The sequence below is a fragment of the Penicillium chrysogenum genome (assembly GCF_028827035.1).
Source record: "Penicillium chrysogenum strain IBT 35668 chromosome Unknown utg000001l_segment0_segment0, whole genome shotgun sequence".
Classification (NCBI taxonomy): Eukaryota; Fungi; Ascomycota; class Eurotiomycetes; order Eurotiales; family Aspergillaceae; genus Penicillium; species Penicillium chrysogenum.
Window position 1 is genome coordinate 5636725 of NW_026622749.1, and position 20523 is coordinate 5657247.

The 20523-nt window shown below is 49.9% G+C and overlaps 11 protein-coding genes across 11 annotated transcripts; 5 read left to right on the forward strand and 6 right to left on the reverse strand.

Annotated features, from left to right (window-relative positions):
- Positions 1-221: 221 nt before the first annotated feature.
- On the forward strand, positions 222-2115 carry N7489_002237 (nucleobase:cation symporter-2 family protein; the record flags this gene model as incomplete). Its single annotated transcript, XM_056707992.1, has 5 exons — positions 222-313; positions 365-531; positions 581-760; positions 822-870; positions 930-2115. 5 exons carry the CDS (start codon positions 222-224, stop codon positions 2113-2115), a joined length of 1674 nt encoding a protein of 557 aa, XP_056572294.1.
- Positions 2116-2283: 168 nt separating this feature from the next.
- Positions 2284-4405, reverse strand: N7489_002238 (MOSC domain protein; the record flags this gene model as incomplete). Its single annotated transcript, XM_056707993.1, has 2 exons — positions 2284-2743; positions 3129-4405. The coding sequence occupies 2 exons, from the start codon at positions 4403-4405 to the stop codon at positions 2284-2286; spliced, it is 1737 nt and encodes a 578-aa protein (XP_056572295.1).
- Positions 4406-4611: 206 nt separating this feature from the next.
- On the forward strand, positions 4612-6010 carry N7489_002239 (uncharacterized protein; the record flags this gene model as incomplete). The annotated part of the gene is made up of 5 exons (XM_056707994.1): positions 4612-4675; positions 4732-4924; positions 4977-5026; positions 5080-5633; positions 5687-6010. 5 exons carry the CDS (start codon positions 4612-4614, stop codon positions 6008-6010), a joined length of 1185 nt encoding a protein of 394 aa, XP_056572296.1.
- Positions 6011-6735: 725 nt separating this feature from the next.
- On the forward strand, positions 6736-7716 carry N7489_002240 (uncharacterized protein; the record flags this gene model as incomplete). The annotated part of the gene is made up of 1 exon (XM_056707995.1): positions 6736-7716. One exon carries the CDS (start codon positions 6736-6738, stop codon positions 7714-7716), a length of 981 nt encoding a protein of 326 aa, XP_056572297.1.
- Positions 7717-8052: 336 nt separating this feature from the next.
- Positions 8053-9135, reverse strand: pre8 (proteasome core particle subunit alpha 2; the record flags this gene model as incomplete). The annotated part of the gene is made up of 5 exons (XM_056707996.1): positions 8053-8171; positions 8261-8857; positions 8914-8964; positions 9016-9035; positions 9092-9135. 5 exons carry the CDS (start codon positions 9133-9135, stop codon positions 8053-8055), a joined length of 831 nt encoding a protein of 276 aa, XP_056572298.1.
- Positions 9136-9153: 18 nt separating this feature from the next.
- N7489_002242 (uncharacterized protein) lies at positions 9154-10229 on the forward strand (the record flags this gene model as incomplete). The annotated part of the gene is made up of 3 exons (XM_056707997.1): positions 9154-9399; positions 9715-10038; positions 10089-10229. Coding segments are annotated over 3 exons (711 nt in total), but the record flags the coding sequence as incomplete, so codon positions are not given.
- A 490-nt stretch (positions 10230-10719) lies between these two features.
- N7489_002243 (uncharacterized protein) lies at positions 10720-11793 on the forward strand (the record flags this gene model as incomplete). Its single annotated transcript, XM_056707998.1, has 2 exons — positions 10720-11351; positions 11418-11793. 2 exons carry the CDS (start codon positions 10720-10722, stop codon positions 11791-11793), a joined length of 1008 nt encoding a protein of 335 aa, XP_056572300.1.
- Positions 11794-11971: 178 nt separating this feature from the next.
- On the reverse strand, positions 11972-13056 carry N7489_002244 (amidohydrolase family protein; the record flags this gene model as incomplete). The annotated part of the gene is made up of 2 exons (XM_056707999.1): positions 11972-12686; positions 12755-13056. The coding sequence occupies 2 exons, from the start codon at positions 13054-13056 to the stop codon at positions 11972-11974; spliced, it is 1017 nt and encodes a 338-aa protein (XP_056572301.1).
- Positions 13057-13340: 284 nt separating this feature from the next.
- N7489_002245 (uncharacterized protein) lies at positions 13341-13920 on the reverse strand (the record flags this gene model as incomplete). The annotated part of the gene is made up of 2 exons (XM_056708000.1): positions 13341-13499; positions 13573-13920. The coding sequence occupies 2 exons, from the start codon at positions 13918-13920 to the stop codon at positions 13341-13343; spliced, it is 507 nt and encodes a 168-aa protein (XP_056572302.1).
- A 266-nt stretch (positions 13921-14186) lies between these two features.
- Positions 14187-15960, reverse strand: N7489_002246 (cytochrome P450; the record flags this gene model as incomplete). The annotated part of the gene is made up of 6 exons (XM_056708001.1): positions 14187-14785; positions 14843-14891; positions 14950-15240; positions 15304-15392; positions 15445-15529; positions 15583-15960. The coding sequence occupies 6 exons, from the start codon at positions 15958-15960 to the stop codon at positions 14187-14189; spliced, it is 1491 nt and encodes a 496-aa protein (XP_056572303.1).
- Positions 15961-17630: 1670 nt separating this feature from the next.
- N7489_002247 (uncharacterized protein) lies at positions 17631-19644 on the reverse strand (the record flags this gene model as incomplete). Its single annotated transcript, XM_056708002.1, has 4 exons — positions 17631-18293; positions 18352-18402; positions 18460-19214; positions 19269-19644. The coding sequence occupies 4 exons, from the start codon at positions 19642-19644 to the stop codon at positions 17631-17633; spliced, it is 1845 nt and encodes a 614-aa protein (XP_056572304.1).
- Positions 19645-20523: the final 879 nt, after the last annotated feature.

Genomic DNA, 20523 nt, shown 5'->3' on the forward strand with positions numbered 1-20523 from the left:
TACTTTCTTATATTGATTGTATGGAGAGGTCCCGGGGATACTGTTGTTTTAGTCATCTCCCCGAGTTTTACCTCGAATTTTAGAGTTGCCGATATTCGGGGTGCTTTTTTATTTTTTATTTTTTATTTTTAATGCCTTTATTCCTTGAAATCTTTTAAATATAGACCCTCTGCCCTTGTACGATAGTTCAGTGTACATATTCATTATATTGGACATTCAATATGGACGGTCCAGATCAGATCGGTCCCGATCATACGCCCAAGCGAACAATTAGCGACAAAGTCCGATACGCCGTTAGAACTTTCACTACACGGTATGGCTTCAAATAATGCATTATGGAGGGGCCTTGACTCACAATCAACAGGGAGGGCCTACTAGGAGACTACGACTATGGATATCTCTTTATCCCACGACTGCCCTTCACCAAGCGAGCTCGCAAATCCGCCCCGTTTTTCGGCCTCGATGATCGCGTGCCAGTCGTTCTCGCATTGATTCTGGGGTTACAACATGCACTTGCAATGCTGGCTGGTGGTGAGTGCTAGAGATACCTGCAGAATATACAAAAGTCTAAGAGCATCAGTGATTTCACCACCCATCTTGCTCGGCGGTTCAGGCGGTGCCAACTTTGGCGATGACCTCTACCAGTACTTGGTTTCGACTTCGTTGATTGTGTCGGGCCTGTTGAGTGTTGTTCAAATGTTCCGGTTCCATATCAAGGGAACAAAATACTATATTGGAACTGGACTACTATCAGTCGTTGGTAAGAGCTTCCCCTCCATTCATCAGAAACCCCCGCTTCTGATACTAATTGGCTCGAACAGGTACATCGTTCTCAACGATCACAGTCGCTCAAGGCGCATTCTCCCAAATGTATAAATCGGGCTACTGCCCAACCCTCGAAGATGGAACTAAGCTCCCTTGTCCAAAAGGCTACGGCGCCCTCCTTGGCACCTCATGTCTCTGCTCCCTCCTCGAAATCGGCATGTCCTTCATGAGCAGCAAGATCCTCGCCCGCGTCTTCCCCCACTCGTCACCGGCCCGACGGTTCTCCTGATCGGCGCCTCGCTCATCAAGTCCGCCATGCAGGACTGGGCCGGTGGCGCGTCGTGCGGTGCTGACCCTTCTGCCCGCGCAATGTGCCCCAGCGCCAACGCTCCGCACCCTCTACCCTGGGGAAGCCCTGAGTTCATTGGACTGGGATTCCTGGTATTCGTGACGATCATTGTTTGCGAGCGCTGGGGTCCTCCTATTCTGAAGAGTTGCTCCGTTATTGTTGGCCTCTTGGTTGGCTCAATCGTCGCTGCCGCGTGCAACTACTTCGATTCTTCCGGTATCGCCGCTGCCCCGGTGGCTTCCTTCGCTTGGGTCCACACCTTCCCGCTATCGGTGTACCCACCGCTCATCCTGCCCTTGCTCGCACTGTATATCGTTATCATGATGGAGTCTATTGGGGACATCACGGCGACGTGTGACGTCTCCCGGCTCCAAGTGGAGGGTGATACCTTCGATTCCCGCATCCAAGGCGGCGTCTTGGGTAACGGGATCACATGTCTCTTGGCCGGCTTGATGACTATTAGCCCTATGTCTGTCTTCGCGCAGAACAACGGTGTGATTGCGCTGACGAAATGCGCTAACCGCACCGCCGGCTACTGCTGCTGCTTCTTCCTGGTTATCATGGGCATTTTCTCCAAGTTCGCCGCTGCGCTGGTTGCAATCCCTAGCTCTGTCCTTGGTGGTATGACCGCTTTCCTCTTCAGCTCGGTGGCAGTCAGTGGTCTGCGCATTATTGGGTCTGTTCCTCCCACCCGTCGCAACCGGTTCATCCTCACGGCAAGTTTCTCGATTGGAATGGGTGTTACACTGCTGCCGGAATGGTTCAGCTACTTCTTCACCTACAAGGGTGACAACCATGCCCTTGAGGGTCTGATCAATGCTGTCGATCTGGTCATGGAGAACGGATTCGCTATCTCTGCGATTCTCGGCATCTTCCTTAACCTCTTTATTCCCGACGAGCCTGATGATGTCCCTGCCATCTTTGAGTCGACCAACTCTGATGATGCCCCTGTACAGACCGATATTCCTGAGCAGTCGTCGACAACTACTAAGATTGCTTGATCTTGGAGGCCTTGTATAGTTCTATCCTATATGGAGTTTGTGGGGGCCGGCTTCCCCCTTTTTAGCGTTTTTAATACCTATACTGCAATTTTATGTTGATATTTCCTTATGATATTTCCTGCACTCTCTGAAAATGAGGTCTAGTAGAACCTGGAGACTATTGCTATTTCAAGATGAAACACGCGACTTGACGACCGGACGAGGCTGCTGATTAGCGCTAGCCGTTGCGCTATGCTCATTCCCAAACTCAAAGCAATCCTTCTCCAACTCCCCGATATCACAGTGCACGAACCCTTCGTCAACGAGTATACGCAAGATCGTGAGTATCCACACGCGACAAGTAATCCCCGGAATCGAGTTAAGAGAACCATCGTAACTCCTCATAATCTCATCCACACGCTCGTGCGCCGATGGAGGAATCGTTGCGATCTGAATCACCACACATAGGAAATTCTCCGTGAATATCCCCGTTGTAGCCTCGTGCCCGGCAATCCACCCGCCGCCGATGCCTCGTGCATGGTACTTGGTTCCCCCAGGTGTGGAGCTGGTGCCTTTGTGGAGGTAGAAGGCCCAGTGGAAGTCGTTTGGGAGGGGTGGGTCGGAGCGGATATAGAGGCTGATGTGGAGGCTGCCTGGGGGAGTCCCGCCAAGGTCTCAGCTTGTTTCTTTTTGATGTCTGCGGACTTTTGTCTTGCTTCGGTACGAGAGATGGGCTCGGACATTTTGATGGTGGATAGAGGAAAAGAGAGTTAATAGAATAAATGGAGGGGGTCAACTGCCAAGGATTGACAACAAAGCTGGTGGTCACGATGAGTAGAAACAACTAACTAGAGAGAAAATATAATATGGAGCTAGAGTGTCCGATTTAAGAAGTATTGGTGCTGGAACTTCCCCGGGTTCTGTCTGAAGATTGTATAATAATATCTCTTTCAATCAATTGGTCTAAAATGCAACCTGACAGCATACCATACAGAACTAAGCACACACTACTATTGTCGAACTTGTCTACACACCCCTCGACTTTCTCCCCAGGAGCCAACATCTTAATATACTGGTGCTCCCCGGTCTCAAGCACCTCAACAGAATCCCCAACTCTCAGTACAAACTTCTCCTTTGCAGGAACAAGCTGCATCCCCAGACACGCATTAGTTCGATCCCCATCATCAATCCTGCGATACGATTTCAACGTCCGATCTGGCTCAGCCTTATGTCTATCCCCAGAAAGAGGATCAACATTAGGCAGTCGGCACCGGACAGTCCGACAAGAAGCGTGGATCTCCGTGCCACCAATAGCAAGCCGCTTCCAGTGATCTTCCTCAAAAGCAGACGGGCCTTGGACGATGACGTTCGCGCGGAAGCGGCGGATACTCAGTCGTGGGATTGCATAGGCGCAGCGTGCTGCTACGTCCCGGTGACTGGAGATGCTGAGCAGATGAATTGGATACGCGTCTGCAAAGGCTGTGTTTGGCTGGAAGCCTAGGTCTTCTTTGCGCGGTGCGTTACGGAAGATCTGCCGCGAGTGGGGTGCACTGGCGCGGAGGAGAGTCAGGGTGTTCTTTGATGTGTCGGACCCTAAATATGCGTGTAGTGATGCTGGGAGCAGTCTACCGTAGTCATGGGCTAGAACTTTGTCTTTCCATATCTTGACTGGGACCAGTGGGAACTTGGAGTCCGCGGGTGGAAGCAGCGGGACTTGGAAGGTCTGCTGGCTTTTGAGGAATTTGAGTGCCATGCCGACCTTGATGGGTAGACTGCTCCATCCTGCTGGCAGCATCCGTGGATACGATATCAGCATCACACCCTGCGACTTGATTTCTGGCAGGTCTGCGTCATAATCCGGGGCAGACGGGTCGGGAACCCAGATCTCGGGATGGATCAAGGCTAGGCGATTGAAGCCTGCATTACGCAGGGTGCGAATATTCCATTCATCGTTGTTGTACTCTGCGAAGACGAATTGTCTATCAAACTCAAGCCCGGTTGGTACGACGTTCGACACTTGCAGCTCAACCGCACCACAGGATTTGAGCGGGTAACTGAATAGTGCTTTTACCCGCCAGGATGGGCGGCCATGATCGTCTTGATCGCTTGGTACACCCTGACTGTACTTTGGGTCAAACTCATCGTCCAGGTTGCTTTGGCCTGGCGGAAGTCCCAGGCGGCGACATCCTTTGGGATTGTTTGATGTTTTGAGTGTAGTCAACGTTTTCAGAACAAGGAAAAGCACAGACAGCAAGAATATGATGATCAAATTCGGGAGAATACCCCCGTGGGAAATGTCGACATTGGACATTGGGGGAGTATGCAGGGCTCGAGAGATCGAGAGGGAAAAAAATTCCCCTCGGATATCCGAACCGCCAACATCTCACTGCCCTGCTTATGATGGCATTTTTAATGTCATTTTTAGAGGAATACAGCGTTGAAACTTGAATTTATTTTCCTATTTATCTACTAAATTGGCATTGTATTGACTTTGCTGCCAGTCCTCCTGATGCGCCCATGAGCATCAACATGGACCTTCTCGGTCTCGACGGTCTTGAAGGGTTTGACGACGGAGATACGCGTAAGTAAATTACCCAAGGGCGTTAGAAAAGTCATAAATATTAAACTACTCTTCAGCACCCGTGGTCTCGATCTCAGCATCGCAGTCCCTCAACGCGTCGGCCGCCACCCGCCACCCAATCGCGACGGGCCTGGCGCGTCTGGACGAGGTTCTGAATGACCTCCCAGACCAGCCCGATCAAGGCGGCATCTTGCGTGGACATGTTACAGAAATATTTGGACCTCCAGGAGCGGGGAAGACCTCGCTGGCGTGAGTGCACCCCCTATTCACACCGCCAGAGTGCGATCTGACCCATTTACAGGATGAATATTGCCTGTAATGCACTACGCGACGGCAAAGTAGTCTGGATTGGTATGTTCCTGCCAGTTCCCCGAGTCAGCTGCTCTTCTGCTTACACCCGTTAGACACGGGATGTCCCTTGCCCACTCCCCGGCTCGAGGAGATGTCTATCAACCTCGATGACTTTATCTATTTCCGGGCGCATACGCTGGCCCATCTTATAGCCCTGCTTGCACGTCCACCAAAAGGGTTTCCACCGTCGGAAACAAGCCTTATTGTTGTCGACTCGGTGTCGAATTTATTCTCAGCTTACTTCCCCAGCGCCCAAGAACTCAAGGACCAGCTTGCCGAGGGCAAAATCACAGATAAAGCACACCTGCAATGGCTGATCAATCGCAGATGGAACGTTGCTAGTGAGCTAGGCACGCATCTGGCCAGACTCGCCGCGAGGAATATCGCTGTGGTGGCTATTAACCAATCCCACACGAAGGTCAAGGGTCAGTCTCACGCGGTTCTGCAGCCGCTCTTGTCGGGTGGTGCGTGGGAGGCCAGCGTGCAGACTCGCATTGCGGTCTACCGTGACCTGCCGGATGAACGATTAGCGGAGGTCGAGAAGCGCGCGGGTAAGCCCCTGCCCGAGCAAGCCGGGGAGCTGCTCGTTGCCTTTCGCATTGAACCGGTATGTTGATGTCTCCGGTATGTTGCATGCGATTGTGCTTATAATTTGCCTAGGATGGTCTTTATGAAATGGAGAGAAAGGATTCCGTGCCCTCCGAGTCTCTGACTCCCTTACCAAAGTCTCCCGACTTTGAGTACTATGATCCTCCTACCCCGACTCCTTCGCCCATATCCTCCGTTCTGTCTTCTGCACCACCTTCTCCAAAATTGGAGTCTCCAAAACCACCATCACCTAAGCCGATGTCACCAGAAAAGCCTGTGCAGATTCCAAATAAGAAACGGAAGGTGGAGGAGGTAGCTGACAGCCAGGACGAAGACTCCGAGGAAGAAGATGTCCCATGGACAAATGAGATAACCCTGAATACGAATCAATCATGAAATTATATATTATTTAGAACAACTATCTGTTTGTTAGAATCTTAAGACGATAGTAGAGAATACTATGTCTTTTTTACATCTCTTTGTTGGGTATTCCGAGGTCTCTTTCCAGATCTATTTTTGGATATTTGTTTACAGACCATGTCTGGTTTTCCCCCATATGCAATCATGGAGATCATCAGATCACCAGATCATCCACTGAGTATTCAAATTCTTCAAATCCTTTGCAATTTCTACCGTCTAGCCCATTCAATTAATATCGGGCTTGGCCGCCGACTCCGATGCCGGACTGTTGAAAGGGAATGAATGTGTTTCCCTCGGCCCCCAGGGTTACCCCAGACTTTTCACCCCCCTGGGGTGAACCTGCACCCTAATTACCCTATGAACGTCCTTGAATACCCAAGTCTTGTCAGTCTTGTATCGTTTGTTTCTCTTTCACTCAGACGAGCCCAAATTTTGATCTCCTGCATGGAGCATTGACACTTTCTGGCCTCAACCCTGTACGACCCAGTCCATATCCCACACAGCATTCCTTCTTTTCAACTTTTCGCTTTTTCGACTTTCCCTTCTTTTCTTTCCTAAAAATTCTTTCATTTCCCCCTGTGCCATAAGAATATGTGGACATACCAAACAGGGTGAACCAGACTCCCTCCTCGAGTCCGGTCGCTCATGCCAAAGCTCTCCCAAAGCTCTCCCAAAGCTACGAATGAGTCTGTTCTACAACCATGTCCAACGTTCCCCAGGACCTGCTGGATGGGATATCAGGTGCCCTCGCAAAAGAGGGTAATACGCTACAGATGATACTTATCGCTTTCATCGGATTATCATGTTACAACGTTGCTGAGCTAGTTGTACTCGTCCCTGCCACCTTCCGCCGGTGGCGCGGACTCTATTTCTGGTCCCTGCTTATCTCGGGAGTGCTCGGTGTCGTACCATACTCAATAGGCTTCCTGATGAAGTTCTTTACGCAAACTGACTCCGTGCTGTCGGTCACTGTCCTGACTATCGGTTGGTGGACCATGGTCACTGGCCAATCCGTGGTGTTGTATTCACGACTCCACCTTGTGCTACGAGATGAGCGCATGCTGCGCCATGTGCTGAAGCTCATCATCGCAAATGTCTTGCTCCTGCATGTGCCCACAACGATCCTCACTTACGGCGCGAACATAGTCCACAGCGGCGAGGTCGCCTGGGTGAATGGGTACAATATCATGGAGAAGATCCAGCTGACCGGGTTCACGTTTCAAGAGAGTCTGCTGTCAACGTTATATGTGATTGAGACCGTCAAGCTACTGCGTCTCGGGGCGGATGTCTCTTCGCGCCCGGATGCACGGAGCATCATGTACCAGCTGATCGGGATAAACTGCGCGATCATAGCGATGGATCTGCTGCTTTTGAGTCTCGAATATGCCGACTTTTACGCCGTGCAAATCACTCTGAAGGGATTTGTTTACTCGCTCAAACTCAAGCTTGAATTTGCTGTGCTTGGTCGTCTAGTAGACCTCATTCAGGGGTCCAGACATCCTGTTTCCCTCGCTATTGCCGATACGTTGCCTCTTTGCTCGATGCAGAGGCCGCCTGAGACGCCGGATCGCAGTGAGGATGCGCCTTATGAGCAGGCCGAGCCGAAGGACTTTTTGGTTCCGCCGGGCGGAGGCCGAGTTGTCCAGAGGAGGATGTTCATGGAGTCTGGGAGGGCGGCTTAATTAGCAATATGACGGTGTACAATATAATAATAATGATATCGAAACAAGCTTGGAATTGGATACTTCGGGTGTGGGAGTCCTACAGCATAGGCCGTATAAGCGGACGAATGTAATGAATGGAAATAAATTCGAAAGCAAGGATGGCTCGGACCATCTCCTGGCGCTTGGGAACGTCCTCGCTTTGCCATCAAAGTACGGAGTATGGCCGTGACATGAAGTAGACCATTAGGTAGGTAGCCGTCTGTGGGTGGCCATGCGATTTGTAGAAAAATGTCAATTACCACCAGACAAAAAGGAAACGTTTCATTCGAGTCTACATAAATTATGTGTTCTCGTTCATAGGTTGGTCAGGTAGTCCTCGATCTGTTCCTTGGTCAACTTGCGGAACCGTGGTCCCTGAGCACCCTCCACTCCCTCATAGCCCAACAGGTGGTCCGCTGGGGGGCCAACAATGCCTGAAACGATGTTAGTCAATATCCATCAGACCCTCGGATACCCAAGCAGCCAGAATGGGAGGAAAGGAGGCAGAACCCGCAAAACTTACCGATTTCTATTGTGTCACCATTCATCTCGCCCTCAATCGTCTCCTTGAGTGTCAATAGCGCGATATGGATGGCGTCTTCCAATTCCAGCCCTTCAGTGTACCGTTTCTCGAGGAACGTCTTGGCACTTGTTGCGTGTTTGCCGATGGCTGTCGCCTTCCATGGGTAGTAGCTGCCACTGGGGTCGACTTGGTACAGACTGGGTCCACCCTTCTGGATACCGCCAGTCTTGCTGGAGATCTTCTCCTCGGGGTCATCTTTCTTAGCCTCTTCCGACTCGGGCTCAACGCCCTCGTCCCAGCCTGCAACCAACAGACTGACACCGTACGGCCGCACACCACCGGACTGCGTAGCTTCTTGCACTACTCGAGCGACGTCTTGAACCAATATACGAGTAGGTGGGTATTCGTTGTAGATGCGCTTGTAGCCTGTGTGCGAGACTTTGCGGGCCTTGTCGACCAGCACCCGGTAGTCGGGGCCCATGCCGGCATAGACCATACCGATATCCGGCGTGATCAGTGAGATCTTGGATAGGGAGGGAGGGTCAATGAGAGGCGAGGAGGACTTCTTCTCAGTCGCGAGCACAATGCCGTTCGTAGCTATCACGGGGGCGGTCAGCTTGGCCCTATGTGGGAGAACTTGGGCATTTGCGTACCTTTGATACCAAGGGCAGTCACACCCTGGTTGACCGCGTTCAAGGCATATTCTATATTTGATCAGTAATCGATGCCTAAGCTCACAAACGATGGTCCCATACCAATTTGCACCAGCTTTCCGCTGTAATGGAGCTGAGTTAGCAACGTTGTCAATTCTACAGGACGAGTCATCCTTACCTGGGTGAGAATGTAGTCAAGGAGAATGAGTATCGGTCCGCCATGGTTCACTGTCGACAGGAAGAGAAGAGGAGGGGATGGAAAGATCGAAAGAAGGGGAGCTGTGTTGTAGGCAGAGATGGGTGACGTTTGGCGCGGTAGAGCTCACTAAAGGCGGTGACCAGATTGGGATTAGCCGTGGGGTTTGGGACACCTTCGGCTTTTCTGCTTTTCTTCTTCTCGTCGTTCTCTTCTTTTTCAACCCCTCAAAAAAAGAAACAGTAATTCTCCCTCGGCCTTCTGTTGTCAAGGTTCGAGTAAATCTCGATGTGAGACCCAATGGCAGACACACAGCATTACCCTCCACGGGTCTGTCGCATCTGCCTAGAAAGCGTGCTGCCCACTTTTCAACCCTCAGAATTCCTCCAGAAGCCTCGTGTGGTTTATGAATCTTCCGATCCAGAATGTGGCCGTTTATTGAGCCCTTGCCAATGCAAAGGCTCCTCGCGTTATGTCCACGAGGGCTGCCTGCAGTCATGGCGCCATGCCGATCCCAAATATGGGACGAGAAACTTCTGGCAATGTCCCACCTGCGGCTTCCAGTATCGCCTGGAGCGCCTGACTTGGGCTCGGTGGATTAGTAGCGCTACTACCCAGCTAATTCTCACACTCGGCATTCTTTTTTAACCGTATTCCTGCTTGGATTCATTGCTGACCCCATCATTGATTTTTACTTGGGCCCCGTGGATGTTTACGCCGAATTGGTCGAGGAAGATGTCTCCTGGCTGGGGCACTTCCTTAAAGGGCTTGCGTCTTTGGGCCTGTTGTCGTTCCTCAAGGCCATATTTGCACTATCGCCTTTCCCTTGGAACCTTCGGTCTGTTGCATCAGGACGCAATTCCGGCCGTAACCGGGCCGCCCAGTTGAACTGGTTAGTGGTCATGGTTGGCATCGGTACTTTCCTTTGGGTATGTGTGGTCATATTTGACTATGTCTGACTTGGGCTAACCGCAGAAAGGCTGTCTACAAAGGTGTTCGGTCATGGAGTAGACGAACGCTAGAAAAGGCCGGTGAACGAGTCATGGATGTCCCACTACCAGATGACGAGAGTGATACGGACGTCCCAATACCGGACGACGCTGGAATGAAGGAAGAATAGTTCCCAGCAATGAACTCGCACTACTTAAGTTGCCGTCCTCCTCTGCCCCATGAGACGTCGATTAGTCAATGTGCGAAGAACAATTACTGCCTTCAATAACTCTTGATTGTCTGCCTGAGAAGTAGATGGTTGGCTCGAGGACGTCTTGTTCTCAAGTCTTTCGCTACTTCAACAATCAGGCGGCGTTCTTGGGGAAGGCAGTCCACCACTCAATTGTAAAGGAGCGTTCTGACCGTCGAGTCTGACTTATTAGCGCTTTTGGATTGAGCAGCGGTAAATTCCTGTATAGTCATATTGTGATATCTCCTATTCAGTCTTATTATCTTATTGTCACATTGTCCATTGTTGATTGTCACGCGCGTGCCGTATTCGATAACTTCAATGCATTATTATGGCAGCAGTCTGTCTCATCCTAACAACACCGCGTTCTCCCCCTCTCTTCTTCCCTCGTCTTTCTCTCATGTAACTTAACTTCCACCTCATCTTCGCGATGGATGATCTTCCACCAGGTTCTCGTCTCGCGCATGTCCGCTCTGAACTCGCAATGGACTCTGAATCAGAGGAATCCGAATCTGCTACTCCTACCAACGCAGATACTGCCAAAACCGAGACTGAGCCATTCCCTGAATATGACGAGTCCGAGTGTGAAATGCTTGCATCTTCCATCGCAGCCGACAAACGCCGCGAGGAAGCATGGATCCACGCTCTCGGCAAAGCCACCCAACGAGAGAACCGCATGCTCCATGTCGACCCTAACATCATCCCATATTTCCAAAGTGACCCGTCTCACCGCAGCCAGGTGGTCCTCGAACAGCTGCGAGACCTTCTCGCCGACCCGCAAATGCGTCCTAAGATCCGCGATCAATTCATTACCATGATCAACGCCACTCTTCAATTCAACCTCGTGATCTTCCACCAAAGCTCGGAGTTTCTTGCTCCCAAAGAAATCGAAGATGCAGAACTTCACCTTGAGTCCGTTCTCAATCTCGTGGAATGGATGGAAGAGGATCTCAGAGACCAGCTGGAGACTGCCGAACAGGTTTCTTATGCCATCGAGGGTGCCTCGTTGCAGCCTACTTCGGCCTATGAGCGCCTTTGTAAAATGGCTTCTCTTTTCGCCAAGTAAGTGCCAATACGCTTGTTTCTTATCCACTTTCTGCTCCAACGTCTCTAATACTCTACGTACAGCGCCATGAAAAAGCCTCGTTACCTTGAACGGCGACTGCTTTCTTTGTACATGGATATGTACGAGGAATGGGTCCACACTCCTTTCCTTCTTCTGCGCAACCGACAACTTGTGAACGAGCAAGACCCTAGCCCAGAACGCACCAAGCTTTCGCGTCGTGTCATCATGATCTGGGACCTGATGAACAGCTGCATCGAAAGCTACGGTACCTTGACCTGGTTCACTCTTGAGATCAAACATCAGTACTTTGCCCCGGTGATGGGTTATCTTTGTGACTCACCAGAAATCTGGCAGTACTGCTGGGACCAATACCAGGCACTGGAGAAGGATCGGGCTCAGGCAAGCGAGAAGGATTTGTCTCAATGTGCCACCATCTGAATGGCGGAAGATGCACTGCACCGTGGCATCACATGGAATATCTTCTCAATCTCTACGATCTTTATGACCTGTCTTTACTGTTTCAAATACCCGAGATGCTATCTTACAAGCAACTGAACAAACGCATAGCGAAATCCAATTTGAGAATTCTATTCCAACCTATCTCGCCCTCATAACCTCAAGCCGTACTATCCTTATAAGCCCCAAGCTTAAACAACTTCTTCGCATTCTCCCTTCCAATCTTCAACCGATCGGTATTCGACATCTCCGCCGAATCAAACCAGTCACACGCATCTGCAAATGTCTCAAACGGATAATCGATCGAGAACAAAATCCGATCAGCCCCAACCTCCGCCATACAAAAGTTCAGCGTAGTAGTCGAGAAATGTCCCGACGTAGTAATCCACAAGTTCTCCGCAAAGTACTCCCGAATCGTCCGCTTACACGTCTCCGCAAGTCCAAGCATCTTCTTCCGGTCTTCAAACCAGTGGTTAATCCGCCACATATCAAACGGAATATGCTCCCCCAGATGGCCCAGGATAACCTGTAGCTTCGGGTTCCGATCGAATACCCCGTTCGTCACCATGCCAAGAACATGTAGACTGACTCCCTGCGCAAATGACAGCGGGGGCCCAATCAGCCATTTCCGATCTGCCCAGAGCTTATCGTAGATCGTGCCTGTCGGGTTGCGTGGGTGCAGGTACAGCGGTACATCCAGCTCTGTGCATGTAGCCCAGAATACGTCCCATTTATCGTTATCGTAGAAGATCATGTCGTCGCCGTCGGCGCCGGCGCGCTGTGTGTCGTTCACTAGTGCTCCTAGGAACCCGTGCTGTGTCACGCAGCGACGCAGCTCGGCCGCTGCTTCTTGTGGGTCGTGCATGGAGAGCGTCCTGGGTGGGTTAGCTGATTGTGTACTATGTCGACCACGGAGGTATTGATTTTGTGAGCTGCAACTTACGCAAATGCCGCAAACCGATCGGGGTGCGCTTTCACTTTCTCCGCGATGTAATCGTTGATCTCAACGGCGAGCGCTTGCGCATCCTTTGCGTCCCAGATGTCCTGTACACCGGGTGCTGTGTAGCTGAGGATCTGGAGACCGACGCCGTGGCGTTCGGCGAAGTCGAGTCGGATTGGTCCGACATCGTTGATCTCTGCTGTGTGCTTCTCAGTGTCGGTTGCGAACATGCCAGCCCACCATTTTGTCTTTTCGCGGAATCGGGGGAGCGCAAAGGCTTCTTCGAGGGCGATTTTGCCGAGCATTTTGGTTTAGTAAGGGGGAAGAAGGCTTGAGGATGGAGACAATGTGTATGATTCCCAGCTGCTTTATAGTATATGCGGGGACCCCGCACTTCGGAAGCGTTCAGACCTTCTATGCTACTACGTTGAATTATGAGCGCTGTCCATCGGAATACCCGTCGGATGCCAAAGTACAATTATGTATGCAAAGGGAAGCATCCGACGGCGAGCCGCCGTCGGGGCGGATGCGGGGAGCGGTTGGCATCGGCAGAGATGGACATATTGTTTTCTATTCGAGGTCACCTATACTACGTCCCAGGTCTGGTCACAGATCGCAGTCCAATTTCATGAGTAGGGGGATCACGTCTAGATTGAACGATCTCAATCGCTTCTTTATCGACTAGCCCTTTGGCAACCAGATGGCGGACATATTCCATAGTCCATTCTTGGCACCGCTTGTTGGTGGTCTAGAAAATTCGATTGTGTGAGCTTAATCCAGATCTTATAACCTTCGTCTAGAGTGTATGCCGTGTTACCCACATCGTTGACAGGTGCCATGAAGTTCTGGTTGATCCCCGGAGTCGGAACTTGTGTCGCCGCTAGTTCGATCTTCCCTCGGGGGGTGGAGTCGATAGATGGAGCCGCATCTGGGGAATCAACGACGTCGGACGAGTGAACCTGGCCGATCGGAAAGGTCTGGTCATGAGGTTCGAGACTGGGATTGTAATCTCGCTTGAACTCCAGGACATAGCCTGCCATCGGTGCGCCAACTGCGTGGATTTTGGTCCCTCGGTCGGGATTGGTAGCTGATGGGACAAATATTGAGAAGTGGGCTCTTTGGAAAGATATATTGCGAGCGGAGATAAGATAGATTGTTCTTGTGGCCATTGTAGGTTACCATGTATTGTACTTTGTAGAGAGAAGATGGATGTGAGATGGTCGAGATCAACATCAGGCACGAGTCATGTGGCTGGCCACTCCAGGTACCCAACGCTTAACATATATTATACTCGGTTTGTGCACTTAGATATTAATTAATGAAGACGTAGATCTAAAAAAAGTAATTGGTTTGTTTGGACGGCTGCTAATCAATACGGCAGCGTCGCATAACGGCATAACTTGTAAGTCCCGGCTGGCTGTAGCAGCATGGAAGACTACTTCTCAACGAACTTGATTCCGCATCGCTCCTTTGGGCGACAAGTCGCAGAATCATTCCAATCAGGAAGGGGAAGACGGTTGATCTTTTTGCCCTGCCCATCAACCATCGTAATATCAAACCGCATCAGAGCATAAACAACCATCAGTTTCATGCTCAACGTAGCAAGTCGCTGGCCTTTGCAAGCATGCTTTCCCCCGCCCCAGCCGATAAACGGCGTTTCCTTATCAATTCCCCGAGATGGATCCCAGCGAGTTGCGTCCGGGTAGTAATTTGGGTTGAGTGCTGTGTCCGAAAATGGGTACACAACGAGAGACCCCGAGGGGATAACGTATGGCCCGATTGTAACATCTGGGCCGATGTTCTTCCGCACTGCTGTGTATGGCTGTGAGGTGCGCAGTGTTTCACGTATGCAGAGATCGAGATTGGGTGTTTGAGATTCCCAGGCTGTGAGTGGGATCTCTGAGAGGGCTTGGATGAGAGCATCCCCGGAGAGAGAGGGTGATGATGTGTGAGTAGATATGAAGGTCTTGACCTCCTCTTGAACATTCGAGGACCAGACTGGGTCCGAGGTAATTTGCATGATCAACCATGTCACTAAAGGGAATAACCGTCAGTGTTATTGTATCTAGTGTTGCTGAATATCAAATATACCGATTGTTCCGGTGGCACGAGCTCCAGCCAGTGAGAGCCCTAGCATGCACTTTGAAAAGAGTCAGATCCCTGAACAAGGTGAATAGACATGTGGCAAGAATGCATACCCCAAAGATTTGAATTGTACCATCTCCCTCGTCAATCATCTGCTGTAGCATGTCATCCCTCTTGATTCCGCTCCTCTTTCTGGCATTAATGGCCGCTTGAACAATTCTGTAAATCTGAACAGAAGCGAAGAACTTGTGAAACAAGGCCGGGCCAGGTAACCAAGGGAGCCAAGTTGAGTATGGGTTGGTGATCGAGTCGACAGTGTCGACAAGTGACTTGAGACGAGCTGAAAGCACTGGGTCATTGGCGATATCAAAGGAAGCAATGCGCATGACCAACTGGAAAGCGACCTAAAGGTAAAACAAGATGTCTCAGTTTTTCACCTAGTAAAGATAGATCTCAGATCCACACACCTCGTGAAGGGAAGAGCAGGGGTCGAGAATACGCTCGCGACCCCATGCATTCATTTTCTGCTGGGATTCCAACAGAATCAATGGAATCACTGGATGTATATCAGTCAATCTTCTACCTCGCGGAGAACGGCATCGACTGACATTTCTGGAGATTGTCAGGTCGTTGAATCGAAGCCATTCGTCTGACTACACCACCGACTTGGTGGGGGTCAAATTTAGCAGCGCCCTGAATGCGAGAATTTAGCTATTACCGATCTCAGAATCAATGAGGGGTCTTACGCTGCCCATCATAATTGAGAATGTGTCATACAGACACAGACGCTTCTCCTTGAAGAAGAGCTGTCGACCTTCGTCTCCGGATAGAACGATGGCGTTATGCCGGAACAGACTGGTCTGGTAGATGGAAGACGAGGTAGCCTTGAAGCCATCTTTGATGAAATCAAACCTCTTCTCAAAGAACAACTGGGTAACCTTCCAGCTAGGCAAACGCAAGCGTGGAGGAGAGTCTTTTTGGGGCGGAGATGCCACGGGCACGTATAGTACTTTGTAGAGCAAGGCCAAGAGTAGAAGGATCACTGAGGTTAGACTACCCACATCTCGAAGAGTAGGGAAGCCGTTGCATGAAGCAAGTGCCAGAGTCAAAGTGCTCTGAAGCATCGTGAAGGAGTGTCAGAAAGAAGATGTAGAGCTGTAAACTGAAGAAGATCAGAGAGGTCTTTATATCCCGAAAGGATAGGCCCCGAAGCGGGGATTCACAAACATATCCTCCTGCCGAAAGTGAAATGAATTCAATTACACCGAGCCAATGGCCAATTCTCCATTGTTCCTTCCAGAAAATGTCCTTTGCCCGCTTTGCCCTGACATGCCCTGACATGCCCTGAGATGCCCGGGTTTCAGCCAGATCGTGTCGACTGCGCCATCATTCACACCTTCCCTGACTCACAGAACTCAGGACCTAACCTATCCTGTAAGGCTTACTCTGTTGGAAATACCGAGATAGCTGCGTCTTGAAGCCGCTGTTGGCTGTTGTCTCGGATCTTGTCAGCATTAGCGTGACGCATACCAGATTAGAGTGGACCACTTAGGGCCGTTGATGCCAGATCAGGCTTATACTCTCTCATTTTTTTATTTTTGAATGTCATTGTGATTTATTGGAACTTGCTCGGAGTTCCAAGTTGAGCAATGTTCTGATGCCTACATTGGGGGCGAGGCCTCTTTAGGTTAGGTCAGGCTACCAAGGCTGTTAAGAGACCTACTAAATGCGATCTCACTCCCGAGGGCTGAGACAGTATGGGCAATTCTTGAACCAATTAAGCAGTGAGAATATACGGATGAGTACTGATTTCTCAATTATAGAAATGGTGATTACAAGGCTGAATTTGAATAGTTGAGACGTGATGGAATGCTTGGTCTTTGCCTTAGCCGTCCAGGGCAGATATGCGAACCTGAATACTCTTTTTATTTTGTACAAAGACCATGCATAATTCCTGACTATTTCCAAACCAGGGCTTTTCTATGGTGATTCTAGATCCTGCAAATGCCAAAGGTGTTGGGGGCCAATAAACGTCCGATGTAAATATCATTGTATTTTGCTGCATGCAACTACAATAGAACAGGGTCTGACACGAACCCCTGTGACTCTCTTGTCGATCCATAATATCTGACTCATCCTTTATGGCTTGAGGCTCGTATAGGATCGACCTAGGGTCTCCGGGCCTTTTCTTCTCAATCGACAGTCCTCATAGGCTGGAACTAGGGTCAGATTCGCTTAAATTCGGGTTGCGTTTGCCAATTATTTTCTGTGGCTGATGACAATGACATTATGCGAGGTTACCTGGGTGAAGGACCAACAAGGACTTTGATGATCTCTTCCGATTGGCTATATTATTAGCTTGCATGCAAGCGCAGCCATCATCTGCTCGCTTAGCGCTGTTGGGTGCGCCACCATGCACTCGGGGTCCAGCTGATTGGTTTCTTTGATCAAGGACAGATGTAAGATTATCCATATGCTAATCCTTCATGGAAAAGCCGTGAGCTAGAATAACCGGCGTCCAATAGGAGAATAAGAGGAAGGTAACTCCATATCCGTGTATGAGGATTGCCGAAAATCACCATTTGTCCGCTACTTGCATACAAACTGCATTAAAAGCCATCTAGATTGGAGGAATTGCAATTCGAGCGAATCCTTCAGTGAGAGGGTTACATTGGGATAGGCTGATTCATTAAAAATAGTTCTATACCTAGGTAGTAAAACAGACAGAACGATCTCAGGGCATCTCTTAACCCCATCGCTTCAAATATAGAGCATTTAATCCATACCCATCCCACTAAGCATTAAATCCCACATCCTGAGCCTTGACCAATTCCTCCCTCTCATAAAGAGCTTCCGGTCTAATATCCCTCCTCAACAAGTACCGTTTAAAGAAATACCCAATTTGCCTCAACCCATACCGCGCATGGAGCCTTGTCGGCACAGAAAAGACCTGATCCAACTCCTCAAGCGTCTTCCCCTTTGTCTCAGGCATAAACAAGAGTATCATCCACCATCCAACAAAGCACCAGCTTGCATGCCAAGCAAATGCTCCCTGCGTTGTAAATGCAGCACGCAGAGACGGCCACGTCACGCCCAGAAGGAAATTACAGAACCACATCGTTGCCGTGCCTAGCGCCATTCCATATGATCGGACGTATAGCGGGTACACTTCGGCTGTGTATGTAAATGGCACTGGTCCCTCGCCCGGTGAGTAGACCACGCCGAAAAGATATGTTCCCAAAGCGATGCAGGCGAGACGTGCATGGTGGCTGCTCTCTGGGATCCAGAAGCTGAACCCTGTGAATAGCATTGCCATGGACATGAGTGGGAAGGTGAGTAATAGGAGATTGCGTTGGCCGAATGTGTCGATTGTGTAAATTGCCGGGATTGATAGGAGCCAGTTGATTAGGCCCCAGCCTAGTGAGGCAGCTAGAGCAGCCGGCGGAGAAAAGTTGGCCTAGAGCTTCTGTTAATGATCCGGTGGAGAAAAAGTAGGATCGATAGCTCGGACTGACCTCGAGAAATATCTCGGAAGAATAGTATGATATGACATTCACGCCACAGAACTGCCCAAGTTAGCTCTCTCTTCAATTACTTGGACTATCTTGCTGAAAAACACTCACCTGCTGCATAAACATCACAATTTGAGACGCCAACATCGCCCGCCGATTTCGCGGGACTTTAATCAGTTCCAGCAGCTTGTTACGCCCAAGCTTGATGCTATTCTCAGCCTCCAGCAGGGTATGCATGTAGTACAAGTCACGAGCTGCCTGGATCTTATGGTTTCGCAGCGTACAGATAGACCTGTATGCACGGTAATACTGCTTCTGGCGTATGTACCAATGCGGTGACTCGGGACAAGCAAAGACAAAACAGCAAACGACTAGAGCCGGGAACATCGCCGAGGCCATCATACAGCGCCAATTCAGGCCGACGATGGTACTCGACTCCACATTGTAGAATATGAGGTCCGATGCATAGCCGACCATAATCCCGAATGCGGTCCACACATGCCACTGCATAACCAATGCGCCACGGATAGACGGCGGTGCTGTTTCGGCTGCGTATATTGGCACAGTGGCTGATTTGGGACCAATCCCGAAGCCTAGCATGAATCGTGCAACAAACATCGCCCACCACGTCGAGACAAATCCTTGCCAGAGACAGGTTATCGCAGACAAGCAGCATGCTATGAAAATGGTGCCGCGGCGCCCGAACCAATGGTTGAATGGGACTGTCAGCCAGGAGCTGATGAAGGCGCAACAGAGGTATGGTGCTGAGTTCACTAGACCGACAAGCCAGGCACTCCGAGAGGATCCATCGCCGATACCGAATTGGTGTTTGTAGAATATTTGGGCTCCGTTGACAACCGTTTGGTCTGCTATTGTTAGCAAGGGTATTCTTTGAGGTTTGGGAATGAACTGCTACTTACCCATTCCCTGAACTGTGGCGGATAAAGAGCACAACGTAATAACAACATGCATCTTCCACGGCTGTGACCAGCGATGCGTAGCCTCCCGGCGCAATACTGCCTTCTCCTTGTTTGTTAGACCAGCGACATTGTCATACCGTTCCGGAGACTGTGCCAGCACAGCACCAAGCTCGAAAGCACGGATATCGGACTCGTCGCCCATCTCGTGAAGTTCAGCAAATGTGCGCCCCTGATTCCGTAGTTCAGTATGGCTGAACCCGGCCAGCGGGTTAGAGAGTTTGGCATTGAGATTGCGCCGTGCATGCTCGGCAGTCCCGAATGGTTGTTGCGGCACGACTTTCTCGGACAGCGTGTCAATTTTCTCCCTTTCTGTCATCTCTATATTTTATGTTTTTCAAAAGCTCTATGGAGGAAAAAGATTGAGACGATGTTTGGGTCTTAGGGTTGGGAAGGACTGGGTTCCCGAGACAAAGAAACTCGAAGGCAAAACACATGACTTTGGTCTCTTTCCTCCAGGGTATGGAGTACATTAATGTTATATATACAGGAACATTCAGGTGGGTCTATCAATAAACCTGTCAAAGAACGGGGCATGGGGTTGGAGAGGGTTGAACTAGTAGATGGGTATTCTTGGGCAGTGATTGGCAGGGCCGGGGTTTATTGCAGACAAAGGATCGTGATATGCTGTTTGCCCCATTTCGGGCTGTGCCTGCACGGCTTATTGTCAATAAAGTCAGTGGAATAAAGTTATGAATCAGTTAAGAAATGAATCATAAACTTGATGGAGATAGTGGGCACTACTACAACACTGTAGTCCGAATCAGCGATTCCATCCAAGGCACGATCTACTCCGTCAGTACTCCCTTGCAACGACCAAAATCTCGTAAGACCGATGACTGGAAGATATGTACATCTTAACTCTTGTCTGAACTTTTAAGTGTTGAAAGAGACGAATATACTACGAACTACATATGTAAACAGAACAATGGAAGAATATGTGTATTACCAATGTATCAATTGGATTCTTAGCCCAGGAACTAGTTCTATATTGTTGAGACGAGCATGCGACAATCTGTGAAAACCCGTAAAGGTCTGTGAATCATATTAGCAATGATCGCGACATAGACTTGAGAGAAACGAAGTCAAGAAGCTCTATCAGATAACTTTATATAACAATTTTTATCAACAATATAGTTCAGAACAGGTCTGTATGAAAAGTTCACTCATCATAAGAGAGGCAAAGAGGGAAAAAAGA